General features: G+C 27.9%; 1 protein-coding gene across 5 annotated transcripts; it reads left to right on the top strand.

Annotated features, from left to right (window-relative positions):
- The first annotated feature begins 556 nt into the window (after positions 1 to 556).
- LOC108730680 (uncharacterized) lies at positions 557 to 14,256 on the top strand. Of its 5 annotated transcripts, XM_018460526.1 has the most exons (12): positions 557 to 835; positions 1,225 to 1,369; positions 5,529 to 5,651; positions 5,824 to 6,023; positions 6,270 to 6,479; positions 10,027 to 10,198; positions 10,268 to 10,334; positions 10,412 to 10,571; positions 10,658 to 10,795; positions 12,928 to 13,041; positions 13,118 to 13,332; positions 13,613 to 14,256. In XM_018460526.1, exons 1-12 carry the CDS (start codon positions 762 to 764, stop codon positions 13,630 to 13,632), a joined length of 1,638 nt encoding a protein of 545 aa, XP_018316028.1. In that variant the 5' UTR covers positions 557 to 761; the 3' UTR covers positions 13,633 to 14,256. The 5 variants fall into 5 exon arrangements, with proteins under 5 accessions (XP_018316028.1, XP_018316030.1, XP_018316031.1 ...); XM_018460528.1 differs by lacking the exon at positions 5,529 to 5,651; XM_018460529.1 differs by lacking the exon at positions 6,270 to 6,479.
- The last annotated feature ends 1,133 nt before the right edge of the window (positions 14,257 to 15,389 follow it).

Genomic DNA, 15,389 nt, shown 5'->3' with positions numbered 1-15,389 from the left:
CTATATATTGCCGAAAAATTACAATTTTTTTCGCTGCAGTTATTATCTCTGTTGATAATCGAACTTTGACGATAATACTGAAATCACAATTTTAAAGGAAAAATCGAGTATTATTGAGTTTTAAATGCACGTACACCAATAAACACGTCTACTAAACTAATAAATCATAAAATTAGTACAATATTATCAGTTTTTTTACTCTTAATCACTTCAATATTAACAAGGACGCGAACTCCCATAAGGATGTCGGTCTTTAATAATATCTCGTCGGTGATACTGTTCAAGAGCAAGAATGAGATAGAGTGAGATAGAATGTATAGGATAAAATGAAATAGAAATATGTCACTAGTACTATAAATGGCTGCCAAGTCATGTAATTGCAACAGCGAATCAGAATGCGTAACACCGGTTCCGCCTCTTTGATAAATTTAGGACTCTAGCTCCAACGTATTTCAATATGCTCCTACCATAGCTCTTACTCATTCCAACGCGCTTGATAGAGTGAGTAGAAGTTATGGTAGAGCATGTTGGAGGATGTTGGAGCTTGCGACGCGAACAAACCTTACGTATTGAAATTTAGGGAGTTAGCAGTCTAGTGTAATATTTAGATAGTAGCGTGTGGTATTTATATAGATGTTTGTAGACTGTGGTTTCGACAGTAGTTAGTATTAGTATCGAAATAGTAGCCGATTTGAGAAAAGACAATTTATATAATAATTTGTTGCAATTATTGAAAAAACACGAGAACACGACGCAGAAAGATGGCGGAACAGAGTGATAGGAGTCAATTACCTCCTGGCTGGGAATGTAGATATGATATTCGCAGCGGTCGCCCGTACGTAAAGTTGCACTTCCGAAGTTATCTTTTTATTTTTTTCATTAAAGATAAACAGCTTACTAATAGAGTTCCAAAAATCGAAATTTTCCTGTATCAATAAATTCATATTGTGCAAAACAGTTGCACGTACTTAGTTTTCGATAATTCTTTACGATTCTTGAAATAAATATACAATCAAATTGTTAAAAATTAATGAATAAGATAGCGAAAATAGATAATATTCTACATGCATTAGTTGAGACGCTTTGTACTTAATAAAATTTTGATTAGACATTTATGATTACGATATTGAGAGTTCTATAAAAATATTTATAGAAAATCGATTTATGTAATATTTTTCTGAAACAATGGATTAGATACTTATAACTGTTAATGGTGATCTTCAGATATTTCATAAATCATTTCAATCGAACTACAACATGGGAAGATCCAAGAGTGAGATATTGGCAGTATTCTCAGTATATACAGTCTCAGAATTCAATGGCACTGAGTTCGGCTACTACTACCACTTCTCAAGATATTCCTATGCAGGTCAGTTGTAATAGTTAAATTTATATATGCATATGCAACTGTAAGTTGTAAAAGTTTACATGTTTTTGAATCAAATGTTAAATTCTTAAAAAGTGATATGTTATACTTACTTTAAGTTACATAGTTTTTTTACAGGGTTGGTAAAGATTAATGTTTTTTTTTTAAGAATAAAATATACTGTGTTTCTTCTTAAATATGTTTTTAATACTTCAAATATGCTTTAAACAATACTATAAAAAAACATATTTAAAACATATTAAAAACATCAATTTAGCATGTTTTAAACTGTTTAAAACACGTTTAAAACATGTTCTTTACCAACCCTTTTTTAAGCTAAAAAAAAAAAAAGATTTTATAATGATTTTTAAAATATTTTTTTCATCATTTATTGAATAATAAATTAATTTTAATTATTATTTATTTTATTTATTTTAATTAAATATCAAAGTGTAAGAATTGGTTCTGAGAATCAATCTAATAATAAAATAATTAAAATGCCATAAAAGAGAGTCTACTATTCTATTTCAGTTGTCATCCATGAGTCTCAAAGTTCTCCTCTATGTTTTGAATTTACACTGTGCTGGATATTTACAATGGTTACTCTGTCAAATAACCACTGTTTATAATCATCTTTTAATCAAATTCATTTTCATATTTGTACTATCTTGATGACATGAAGAATATATTACATTATTAGATAGACTTAGATAAATTTTTGTAACGAGATGATTGTTATAATTTGTGACTAGATTGTGTTAAAAAGCATTTTTATTCTGTAAGTTCTTCATTTATTACAAATTTTATAAATACAGCACTGAGGAGGATCAAAATTCTGGCCCAAACATTTACTTTTTAACTTGTGTTTTAATTGTTAATCATGTTGTTTTAGTAAACTGACATTGCACACCAATAACCACGTAGGCTTTTTTATGACATTTTAATTATTTCATTAAATTTATTTCATTTTATTTTTTGTCTTTTTGTACTGACAATTAGATATTTATATATTGTCAGATTTTTTTCAAAAAACATCCAGTATAAACTATGGATTTATGAAGTGTTTGGTCCCCTTGGAATTAATTATAATAAATTTATTTAATTTTCTGCTCTTATTTAATGTCTAATCATAAATGTGATTTGTTTGAAATTTCAAAATTTTGTAGTGTCATTTCTGGAAGTAAAGTACATTGTACAAGTATACTTGTACAAAAAAGTATACTTATATATATATATACATATATATATCTTTGTTAGAAACAAAATTTAACAAGTCTAAGCTTCTTAAGTTATTTAAAAAAAATTTCCCTTTAAAATATCTAAATATGTAGATATTATATTTATACATTGAAAATAATCATATAAGATTTCCAATCTATTTCCTATTCTTTTATTATTATTAACCACTTTTGTACTTCTTAAGATAAAAATTTACAGAATCTATTTTATATTTAATTTCTTCCAATTCTCTATTAGGATAGGATAGGGCTATTTCATCAATTTCAACTTTAAAATGATATGAAAATTTCCAGAAAATTTTTAATAATATACCCAATACCCAATACCATTTCAAACATAACTGACCTATTATTGAACATAATGTAGTTTTTTATATATACTTAAAAATAACACACAACAGAGGAGAAAACATAAATATCTAACAATAATAAATGATTTATTAAGACCGTATATGTGAATACACAATAATTAAGAATTTAAAGCCTATAAGGTCGAAGCTCAATCTTAGATGCTTAAATAATTTCCATGTGAATTTATGTATCACATATGTAGTCATTTGAACTGCGCGTCGAATTGGTTTTTCGGACTTATAAACGTAATTAAACTACTGTAGTAATATCACAAATTAAATTAACGAGTAATTTAATAATTTAATGTTCAATCAGGCATCCTATTAGAAAGATGTTAATGTGCTGAAAATTAGTAAATAAATTTATTGCGAAAAATATTTCCTCGGCCGGGAGTCGAACTCGGATCTCTAGCATTGCGAAATGCTCGAAGACTGTCGAAGATTTTCATTTAAAAATATTTTGAAAAATGTTTTAATGTGAAAAGTGTACTTAAAATTGCATTATAGAAAAAGATAATAGTATGGCACGCTAATTAAGGGAATGATTACAAAAAATTTGCGGCAGTTAAAATAATAATGGGTTTGCTTCTTTCTGTTATACAATTTCAATGATTTCCTTTTATTACTTTACCTTATAATTTGTAATTTTATTTTATTTGAACTCGCTTCTATTTTCTTTGGATACATTATTAATAAAAATTCCACCGTCTTGATTATTAATAAGGAAAAAAGTATAATATTAAAGGTCAAGGTTCATATCAAGATTTATACCGTACTAAAGAATGTCAAGGTTGATACCTTGTTATGCTAAAAGAATGTTTATGTTGATAATTAATCATTTAACATCATTTGAATATTCATACATATCATTATATCATTGAATGTTTTTATGGTATTTATGTATGATGTTTGATTGTTTGAATATTGTATACATTGTCAGATTCTTTTAATTTTCTTCTAATATACGTATATGCAACTCTCTAACACTTATATATTATAACACACGATATTTAAATAAAATAAATTACAATGTGAACATTTTTTTAAGCATTAAATATTTTCTTTAAAAGTGTTTTGAGTGTTTCCTGGCACATTATGGCCAAGTTCGTCTTGCTCGCTTTTACACTAAAAACGCAAATGTCAGTATCATTGCTTAACTCAGTTTTTGAAGCACTTCCGTAAATCAATGACATAATTTGCTACTAAATATATCATTATTTTTCGTTTATATTTACTTTCTTAAGAGATTAGACCACTTTAACAATCTAAAATTCATAGGTAACTTTGGGAATCAATCAGCAAAACGTGCTCCAGTGTTGCCATTTTGTTAAAGAAAAAATTAATACGATTTTATTCTTAAAGAATTGTATTATAAGAATCTTAAAACAAACTTTTTATCACTTCCATTGTTTTATTAAAAAAAAATTCACAAAGTTATCTATAATTTTTAAGATGTCAAGGTAACTTAATCTCTTAAAAGAAATAGTAACAGAAATGTGGTGTGCGCTTTGAGCTAAGGCAAATACAAATTACTCTAATTCAGATACTAATAAATGGAAGACGAAAAAATAAAATAAAATAAAAAACAATTAGATGCAGCTGAGTCTTGAGAACACATCGTAGTTGACATTAGCGTATTATATTTTATGTATGTGAATAGCATAATTGATGATAACATGATGTTTCTGAGTGTCAATACTGAAATAAGACGAACTTAGTCTACATGTGACAACGTTTTGTAATTAGTATATTTATTAAAGGTACATACTTATATAAAAGAAGAGTTCACATGTAAATAATTATGTAAATAATTTTTCCGAAAGAACAGATTGAATGTAAATACAGATGGAATGTATATATTTTTTATATTGAGATATTTAATTACTTCATTAAAGGTAATTAAATATTACACATATGAATCACATTACATATTAATTAGATGTTTATTTAATGCTTTTACAATTTAATTTTGATGACATTTTATGCAAATTGAAATACTGTTTGTAAGCATTGAATAAAGTAACATCTCTCTTGCATTATATTCGACATGAAGAAGTTTTTGACTTTAAAATAAATTACTTACAAAATATGTACATCTGTCACGATTATATGTAACGTATTTATTTTTAATAGTTTAATGTAATCATAAAACAAAAATTATATTATAAAGAAATATTTTTATTTATTAAAACAAATGTTCTTTCATTAGATCGCTCGAATAATGAAGATAATTTTGAAATAAGAAAGTTTCTAAATATTTTTGTTATTTTATTAAATTGGAATGAATTAAACATATCGGTATTAACAATCCAAAAATATGACATTATTTAACAATTAAAATATTTTATGCAAAACGTCATCGTACTTGAGATTATATTCATGTGTTTATGTTATTTATGTACAATTTATGTGTACAAGGAGAGATATTCTAATTTCTATTTGAAACATATATCATATGCTACGTGTGCGCGTTCGCATGCGTGTGCGTGTATGTGTATAAACTGTATATGTATATATTCTTGTGATATGCACACGCTGCATTTGGATAACGCACACGATACTACAAATAAATAGACTGGAGGAAGCGGAAGTGGTGGGCATTTAAATTATACAGGTGCTCACAGAGTTCCACAAATTTATCCAACACCGTCCCCTTATCATAATCCACAACTAGCATTCTTACCTCCCAGTGCACAGGTAAGTAAACATTTATATTGAAAGTCATCCTCATGAATCATGCCTGCTTTTCATCAAGTTAGTTACTACAATATGCCAGTATACGTACACATATGTACATACATACATATACACTCGCATACACAAAATGTTTTTGTAATTGTTATATAGATAGACACGCGTGTATGTGCAGGAGCTGAAAACGCCAATGTCGTTGAAATCCACCAGTGTGATGACAACTCGATTAGGTGACTTGACTTTAGGATCTCCGACTCCAGTGAGAAATACAGAGACAAGTTTTACTCAAAATTCCGACTCTGAGTCACAAGTGGCGAAGATCAACGCTGTATTTCCGACAGTTTCGGATACACATATTCGTCTTTTATTAAAGAAGTAAGTGTTTTTAGCATGCAAATTATCTATTACCAAAATTTTTCATCTGAAGTTTAGTACTCACACTTTTTAACATTTTTATACAAACAATATTAATATTAACATGGACAATAAGACTATCACACGTACAAAAAAAAGTTGATTTTTTAAGTTTCTTTGATTAAATTTATCTGAGCTCCCCTGTTTATTTTCATAAATTAGCACTGTATCAGGTCTGGTGCTAAGTCGACAGCCAATATCTTTCAGATACCATAACAGGGCAGCTTTGGTCATGAGTGCTCTCCAAGTGGAAAAGAATCCTCTTTGTGCCCCAGGACCCTGTACACCTGTGGGAGTACATTCAAATTATGCAATTCCAAGATGGCGTCTACCGGCTCATTCTATACACGCAGCATTAACATTGAGTCCGCCTCGCGGAGTTCGACCAGCCCCTAACTCCCCAAAAATGAAACTTAGGTTTAACCCAAATATTCATAGTTTCAGTCTTTTTCACCCAGTCTGGATGCTAGATGTTGATATCGTATCTTGTGATAATTCCATGGAAGTATACCAGTCAAAGAGCACTGCCTTTTCTTTTGCATTGTTATAATTGTCTGGTATATTTCACGCATATACACGATATTATGTAACGGTAGCATGTATGGAGTCATAGGTTTCCTTCAACTGTATTTAGATATTAAGTACTAGAGATGCAATTATTTACATATTGATTCGCCGATTCTTCAAAATAATTTATCGTGCACGGTAGCAAATACATAATGTAGTTTAATGGATTTTTATTATTAATCTTGTTTATTTTATTATATTTTATCGCTTTTAAGAAATTTAAAAAATATTCTGTCACTGATCAGTAATATCTAATTTTATGACATCTGTTATTTTCTTTTATCTTTCAGTTTCTTCCTGGTTTGTAATAACATAAATGTTGGATAATATAAAATTTACGCTATCTAGAATAGGTTGGTTTTTGTTCCATATTATTCATGTTTTATTTTTGTCATTTAGTAGCACAAATTAAAGCTTTGTATTGTTAATTAGATGTCATTGTTATGTTATTTGTATCATTAAAAGGGAATAAAAGAGTTTTTATATTTTTGTATAAAATATATATGTCACAGTCAAAGTATTAACTTTAGTAAATGTATACATTTAGTGAGTTACACTTTGACTGTGTGACATATATATATATATATACAAAATTCTTATATGTGTGTATGTGTAGATAAATACATTATCAATTACCAATTTTTCCTTAAATACGACATGTAAACACTGATTCACAGAGATATATATATATATATATAATATGTGTGTGCGTGCGTGCGTGCGTGCGTGTGTGTGTATATATATTATACACAGGGTATCTCATTTAAAGCTTTAGACGCAATGATCTCCCAAATTCGTTCATTACTCTAGAAAACGTTTCAAGTAAAAGAAGTTACTTTGTTTCGAAGGGGACATCTCTTGAGAGTCACAAGTTCTCTTTAGGTAGACGTGCTTGCAAGATTTCAAAGTGTGTGTGACCTACCTTTATTTCTTTTAATGGAATTATATCGTTTTTTTATATAATATGATTTCTCTAATTATTCTGCATATAAAAGTATTAAGATAGAGATGCCAAAAAATCAATAGTTTACAAGATATTTTATACTTTCTGGTACATATTGACGAAATATTAAATATTTCGTGTACTATTAATTTTTTGATAATCGTACCTTAATACTATAATGAACAGAATAATGAGATGAATCAATATAAAGAAAATACATAATTGCTTTAAAAAAATATGTTAAATAATTTTTTAAATAAGCAACTATTTGTTTTCAAGACGCTATAATAATGTTATTTTTATTAAGTATTTTCAAATTATGGCTTCAAAGTTACAGTACCGTCGGCATTTGCATTATTCAAGGTGTCCAAATGACGGCTAAAACCTTTTGAATCTTGTTCAGAATCGTTACCTTGACATCTTATGTCAAAGTCAAGGCTATTGGAAGTTGTTCCTCTTATTTTTATTGACATATATATATATATATACACACGCACACACGCACATACACACGCACACACACATATATATACATATATCTATATATAATGAAAAGAAAACTCGTTTATCCCAAAATAAGATAAAATTTAAGCATGATAGTATGTGCATGTGCATTCTATTCTAAAAATATTTAGATAAATATAATATAGGTATGTAGAGTAGTTTATATTGTTTGTTATAAAAAGCAAAGAAAATTTTATGAATATTTTTAGATATCAATCACATGTGCATATTTTAAAAAAAGTTAATTATTAATTTTTTTACATATTAATTTACTAAGTTATAATGTACAACATCGACAGCATTAATGTAGTCCGATTCACAAAAGGACATTTAAATGTGTGCGATTTATTTATAGTTTTTAAATAATTATAGATAGTTCTTTTTATTTTAGGAACTGAAATAATTAATACAAATCAGAGATTACCAAAGATCGCGAGTCAATTTTTGGCGTGTCATGAAAAATGGTAGAATGTTAAATTAACTTTGTTATTTCGCGTTAATTGGCACTTGGGCGTGTGTGCATTTTTTCACGACTTCGTACATATAAAATAAAATAGAAATTGTAAAATAAAAAACGTAAAGTTGGTTTTTTAACGATGGTAAAAATCAAAATCAAATTCCCAAATAAACTACAATTATCAAACCCTTTATATCTAAAGATAATTTATATCGATGTCGACATCAAACATGTCAGAAACGGGAATGGAAGTAACTAGTTATTTTTAAAAAATAACTTTTCATTCCCTTCGATGCGTGTTCCGATTCCCAGTTGGGTGTTCTTTGGGTGTCATGTCATCCTTGTTTAACGTTTGGTAAACAACGGGGAGCACCCAGGTGGGAACTCAAACATGCACCTGAACAGAAATAGAAAACGTGGCATTCTTCATATACAGGATGTTTGCTAAGTAACGATAAATCTTTCGCACAGAATGGACTAAACTGAAAAGAAAAGTCTTCTACCATTTTGCAATTTTCGCAATAGTTAACAACATATTAATTGCTAAAAATTGCCGAAAATTAGTCTTCAATAATTTTTTACTCAAATACTATCAACTTTACAAAAAAACTGTAAGAGACAAAAATTGTTTATTTTCTTCTCATAAAGTTCTGAGAATTTTTTAGAATTTTTTCAGAATTTTTTAATACCGTATTTTCTCATGTTGGTAAAAATAAGAAAATGCAGTACTAAAAAGTTGATAAAAAATTCTAAAAAAATTCTTAGAGCTCTACGAGAAGAAAATAAACAATTTTTGTCTGTTGTAGTTTTTCTATAAAGTTGATAATATTTGAGTAAAAAAATTATTGTAGACCAATTTTCGACAATTTTTAGTAATTAATATTATGTTAACTATTACGAAAATTGTAAAATGGTAGAGGACTTTTCTTCTCAGTTTAGTTCATTCTGTTCCTGTTCGAAAGATTTATCGTTACTTATCAAACACCCTGTATATTTCATTATATATCTGAAATAAATTTATAAAATTGTATTTAATAAAAAATAAAAAAATAAGAGGAATGTAGGTATAAATAAAATGATATAAATAATTAATTTATTCATTCTCCGCTTTTTCATATTTACTAAAAAAGATAAGCCGCGAATGTTTGTTGTTTTAAAAAGTGAGTCGTGATACAAATTTGGGAAGCTCTGATCTATTACTAATAATGTAGGCAACTAGATACATTTCTTAAATATTGTAGAGAAGTTGTTCATTGAATGTGCGCACGCCGAACGGCATACATTAATGCTACGTACATTAGTTAAAAGTAAGATTACATTAGATTATTGTTGTTTTAGTAATGAGTTATAATTTACATATACTATTATAATCATATAATCTTAAAATATATACTAAATCCATATGATAGTAATGCATTATGTTTGTATGTTGTGCACGTAGCAGTAATATAGCAGTCATATTAAAGATTTATATGTTTGGAATGTATGTACAGGTACCTGAAAAATGTATTTCCAAAAGTGGACGAAACAATATTATTGGATGTGCTGGAACAGAGTGATAATAATGTACAGAAGGCATCTGAAAAATTAATTGAATTAGGATATGAAAAACGAAATCCTACCCTTCCTGCCAGAGCTTTAATAAAAAAGAAAGAAGAGGAAGAGGTAATGAATTTTTTATTGTACACTATGTAACGCGTACATTGTTACATGTAAACAAAATTATCTTTATAGGTACACGACGAGCAAACTGCACCTACTCCTCCTCCACGCATAAAAAGTTTGGAAGAAAAGAATAAGTGTATGTAAAAATTTTTGTTAAAATTTTAATTTTCTTTTTATATCTAATGATATCACTACAGAAAGAAAATATTGCAGTGAAAACACGTTTAATGCAAAAATATAAGAATTTACCAGATCGAATTGTGATGCTTGCTATGGATAGTGTAGATTATGACGAAGAAAGAGCAATACATATATTAGATATAGTAATGGCAGAAGAAGCTACTCGACCATTATGCACTTCCAGCAGCCAAAGGTAACGTTTCATTTTTTAGCAATACATAAAAAATCGTGAATATATTTATATTAATGTCCTCTTATAAGTTGTGTGAAATATTGTAGTAGTAGAAGCGACGAACGGAAAGATAGTCCACCAGTGACAGAAGCTATAAAATTAACTGCTTCTCCGATTAAAAAGATGAGTACAGATGTAGAGACTGAAAAGTTAAAACGATCCAAAAATAAGACTGAGATACCGAAGTAAGACATTTATTTAAGGTCACATGTTTTAAGATATATAAGATATCAGGGTTGTACAAGTTACATAAAAAAGTAATGAAGCTTCTTTCTTTAGTAACGTAATTACTTTTCCGAATGAGTAACAGTAACAGTAACTAACCTCGGGATCAGTGCCATGATTGGAACATCTTTTTTGATTGTGTTAGTGAATACGTGAATTGGTGTGAACTTACTCTTGTTAGTGAGTAACGAAAAGGAAAAGTGAATAACTGAGTCGTGAAACGTGAGTCGTAGTCGTTAGTCATAGGTCAATATACAAGTTTTGATCAACCTACAACTACGACTTATGTTCCACGACTTAGTTACAGTCATCTTTGTGCTTAAATCATGCAATCCGATCGGCAAAATTGGCATGATACTTTATCGATATTTTTCCGATATCCGATGTTTTTTTATGGATACTTTCGTCTCGATCATATCGACATATCAATACTTTTGGAAAAATTAAAATATTTGTGGAATATATATGCAACAACTCGAAATATATAACGATATATAAATGGAATTTTTTAAACCGATATTTGAATGTTACTTTTACATTCCGTAAATATTTCGGGATATTTCGGAATACCCTTAGAATATTTTGGGGTGATTTTAGGAAGCTTTTAGGAACCTTTCATTTTAGGAATATTTAGCGTTAGCTGAGTAACGGATTATTATTATTTTTTAGTAATGGCAACAGTACCCAGATAACATGCATGTTGCATAAGATATCTAAAAGACGTCTTTTAGATACAAGATATCTAAAAGATGTCTTTAAGGGGTAACACCTATGTAATCGACTGTAAATAAGATCTACGTTTGTGATTTTTTTTTTATTTAATGAATCATGCTATTAAAAAAAGAGTTTATAACTTTATTAAGCACATAAAAAAGTACAAAAAATAATTTTTTAAGAATTTTATTTATCAAAATGGCGGATCTGCAGCAGCGTGATGGAGACAGTCGAAATAGCATAGTGTTCCGTGGCTAGTAGCACAAGTGTCGTAATTTTTGGTTTAGAACACACAAAAAAACAAATATTTTTATTTTATTTACTCAAATATCTATAGAAATATGTAGGTGTTTTTGAAAATATTGATTTTTGACAAAATGGCGGAAATACAAACAAAAAGTTCCATTTTCGTCAAGAAATAGTCGAATAAAATCAGCTGTAACTTAAAAAATTTGTAACTTATCAAAAACATTCGACGCATTTCTTTAAAAAATGTGATTTGTTAAATATACTGTTAAAATTTGAAGTAAATAGATTAAAAATTATTTGAGTTCTACTGTTAAAATCAACTTAAAAAATACTGTTTTGAGAAAAACGCGTTTAAAGTTTTGAATGTCAATACTTTTAAGTTAACAATTGAATTTTTAGGAGCCTATAACTTTCGAAAAAAATTATGTATCGCAATAAAACCACTTGCACTTCATTTTTGAGACCCTAAAATGTATTTTAAAAGGAAAAAAAAATCGATTTTTTGAAAATTTTACATAGGTGTTATCCCTTAAATATCTTATGCAACGTAAATGTTATCTGGGTAACATTACTTTCTCAATAAAATAATCGTAACATCGTTTGAAATCGTAATTTTTGAAAGGAAGTAATGGTAACAGTAATGCGTTACATTTAAAGAGTAACTCGTATAATCTTATAAGATATATGTCTTGGTAACACATATCTACTGTGAACTTGTTTATGTTTTTAGATATCAAAATAATATTTTATTAACACTTTGACTACTGGACCTAATTTGTTTGTTTCTCCGGCGACGTTGAAATGAAATTTTCATTATTAGATTCACACATCGATACGATATTATATAATTGTTTTATGCAAAATTATCATGTACACATAGTACATTTACTATTTTAGACTATTACTTCAATATTATTTATATTTACAGAACAAATATTATTTTTTATGAGTTTGATGAAGTTTTTTAATTTGGCAACTACGGTCAGCTCTGGTCAGTGTCAGTCATCGATGACGCAACGCGACGCTATTGAAAGTTTAAATGCTTGTCATTGGTGGCCGACACAACAGTCAACGTGTTAATAATATTTCATTGATAACATTCTCTATATAATAAAATATGTTGCATTAGAGTTTCACGTGGAACCAGTACTACAGAAGATAAAGAATATAAATCTCCATATTTAACAAAACCAATAGGATCAAACTCGGATTTAGCAAAAGGAGCGAATAATGATCTGCTGTTGTACGTTGAAAAAATATAATTATTTGATTACTTTTTTGCTGTAATATTTTTATAAACATTAAGTAAACAATTATAGGCCGGATTATGCGCCATGGTCAGGGCCGGATCCAAATTTGCTGACTAAGCAACCATTTTCAAGATCACTCGCAATGGGACATGATGCAAATTTAGTCTCTATTAATAATTGTCTTGCTAAAGGTTCCCAATCCGAATTACGAAAAGGACCGTTAAGAGGATTGGCCCAAGGCTCCATTTATTCGCAGAGAAATGTAGCCAATACAGAGAGTCGTGGTAAATGAAATATGTGCAATTGTTTTTTTCTTGATATTTTTGCATTTATTAAATAATTAGATATTAAATTCTAATTTTTAGACAATTGTTTAACTATCCATCCTTGGGATGCTATAATTTAATTTTTAATATTTATTATTTAATATTAATATTATTGATTCATATATTATTAAAAATATTATATATGATTTAATAAAAATTAATGTTTTGTTAATAAATCATATATGTACATTTGTTGTTTAGTAAGACTAAACGACAAATACATTGTTTATTATTTCAGATTATGTTATTTATTGTTAAGCTGTAATAAATCAGTTTACTTCTCTGGGAAGCTTAATTTATGTTTATCGTATGCCGTTCGTATATAGAAAGTGATGTAGGCAAAAAGCTTTATCAATCATAATCTATTTTGATAAAATGTAAACACGTAAAGTGCAATGCATTTTAATTTTGCTAAAAATTTTGAAACTTAGCTTGTCTCATCATTAAAGTACACAATTTATATATAAATACAATCGGTCCGTGCAGTAGATTTATGTCAGATGAAAGTAAATAAGACTCATGAATTTAAAAAAAATGGGACAGTTTATACAAATAAATACAAATATACGGTAAATATATAAGTAAAAGTGGACATATTTTAATCATAGCTCATAATATGGTGATGACAATGAATTAGCGAAAAGGCGCGTCGAGTCATTTTCGCCATTTTGTTTGTTCACTATACTAAGATATGGAATTGTTTGATGTTTTTCGCATTTTAAATACAATAATTAATTACATATTTACACTAGTTTTTTAATTATATTGTCGAAATTCTTTAACACACAGAATACATTTCTACATTCAAAAAATCATGTACAATATTACACGAAATAAGTGGTATACATTTATTATAATAACTAATTTGTGACGTTACGCGAACAAAAAGCAAATCATCGAAAAAAAAAAGAAAAGCTAAAGTAGAGAAAGAAAAAACTAAAGATTGTTCGCATAGTTATTTGAAAAATAACCCAATCCTGATGTATAATCTACTTGGTTATCTTTTTGTAAAAATTTATTTTCCATGCTTTTATAGCAGAATTGATAGCATTAATTTTCTATCTGATCTTTCATATTGTTAATATATTGCGGATCTCTTTATAAAGTGTTTTATTTTTCAAGTGTTACTATTTTTGAATTATCGATTTTTATTTGGATTAATTTTTCTTGTATAAAAATGTTGAGGCATTTATATATTTTCCGAATGATAGATGATCGAATATGAAGAGCTTTCCAATATCTAAGTGAGGCAAATATATTTTAAGTAAATCTTTCATAATAATTAATGTATATTATAATATATAAGATATGTGTATGATAAGCTTGAAATTGCTGAGAAGAGCCCTATGGAGCATTTTTACAATTTGTATCTCATGCCTAAGCACGCGAAATATCATGTGATTAGTGAACTTTAATCGCTATTAATTTAAAAATTATTATAGCCTCGATATTTCCAAATTAGAATTTTCGTCTTAAAATATTCCAAAGAATCCGCTCTTAAAAGGAAATTCAATGGTTTTGGGACATCTATACAGTATGTAGAAAGATGTTAAATTTTTTGAAAATAAGGATGATTGATAATGTGGTATATAGTATTTTTTTAGTGACAAATACATTATATTTTAGATTTTCCCAAAATTACTTGATGTACATCTCATAGAATTCTATTGATACATAATATAAAATATTAGATAAAAATATTATATATTTCTCTATATCTTTGATATATCTTATTGAATTTAATGTTATATACGTAAAATATGTTAAAAGTCATTCAGAATATTATCTAAATACGAGAAACGCCATTTGACGGATAAAGTTAGATGTTGAATTAATGTAGAGGAGAGTGGTCTAAATCGGACCGTGTTCTAAATAAGACCTTTTTAATTTAAATGAATACGGTTAAGCAGATTTGCGTACTATTTATAACGTAAAGTCCTTATAAGACACCGAACATGTGATAGCAGTTTGACAGTTCTCTGTCATAACATTCATAAAATAGAGGCAAATATGTA

The sequence above is a fragment of the Mycetomoellerius zeteki genome, unplaced genomic scaffold (genome assembly GCF_001594055.1).
Source record: "Mycetomoellerius zeteki isolate Tzet28-1 unplaced genomic scaffold, Tzet1.0 scaffold95, whole genome shotgun sequence".
Classification (NCBI taxonomy): domain Eukaryota; kingdom Metazoa; phylum Arthropoda; class Insecta; order Hymenoptera; family Formicidae; genus Mycetomoellerius; species Mycetomoellerius zeteki.
The sequence above is the reverse complement of the archived record's forward strand: the minus strand, read 5'-3'. Positions and strand labels throughout refer to the sequence as shown.

What these genes read in the sequence shown, in the direction of transcription:
- LOC108730680 (XM_018460526.1), top strand. Translation starts at nt 762, where the DNA reads ATGGCGGAACAGAGTGATAGGAGTCAATTACCTCCTGGCTGGGAATGT. An exon ending in TCTTACCTCCCAGTGCACAG is followed by an intron (nt 5,652 to 5,823) that starts GTAAGTAAACAT and finishes GTGTATGTGCAG; the next exon opens with GAGCTGAAAACGCCAATGTC. An exon ending in TGCACTTCCAGCAGCCAAAG is followed by an intron (nt 10,572 to 10,657) that starts GTAACGTTTCAT and finishes GAAATATTGTAG; the next exon opens with TAGTAGAAGCGACGAACGGA.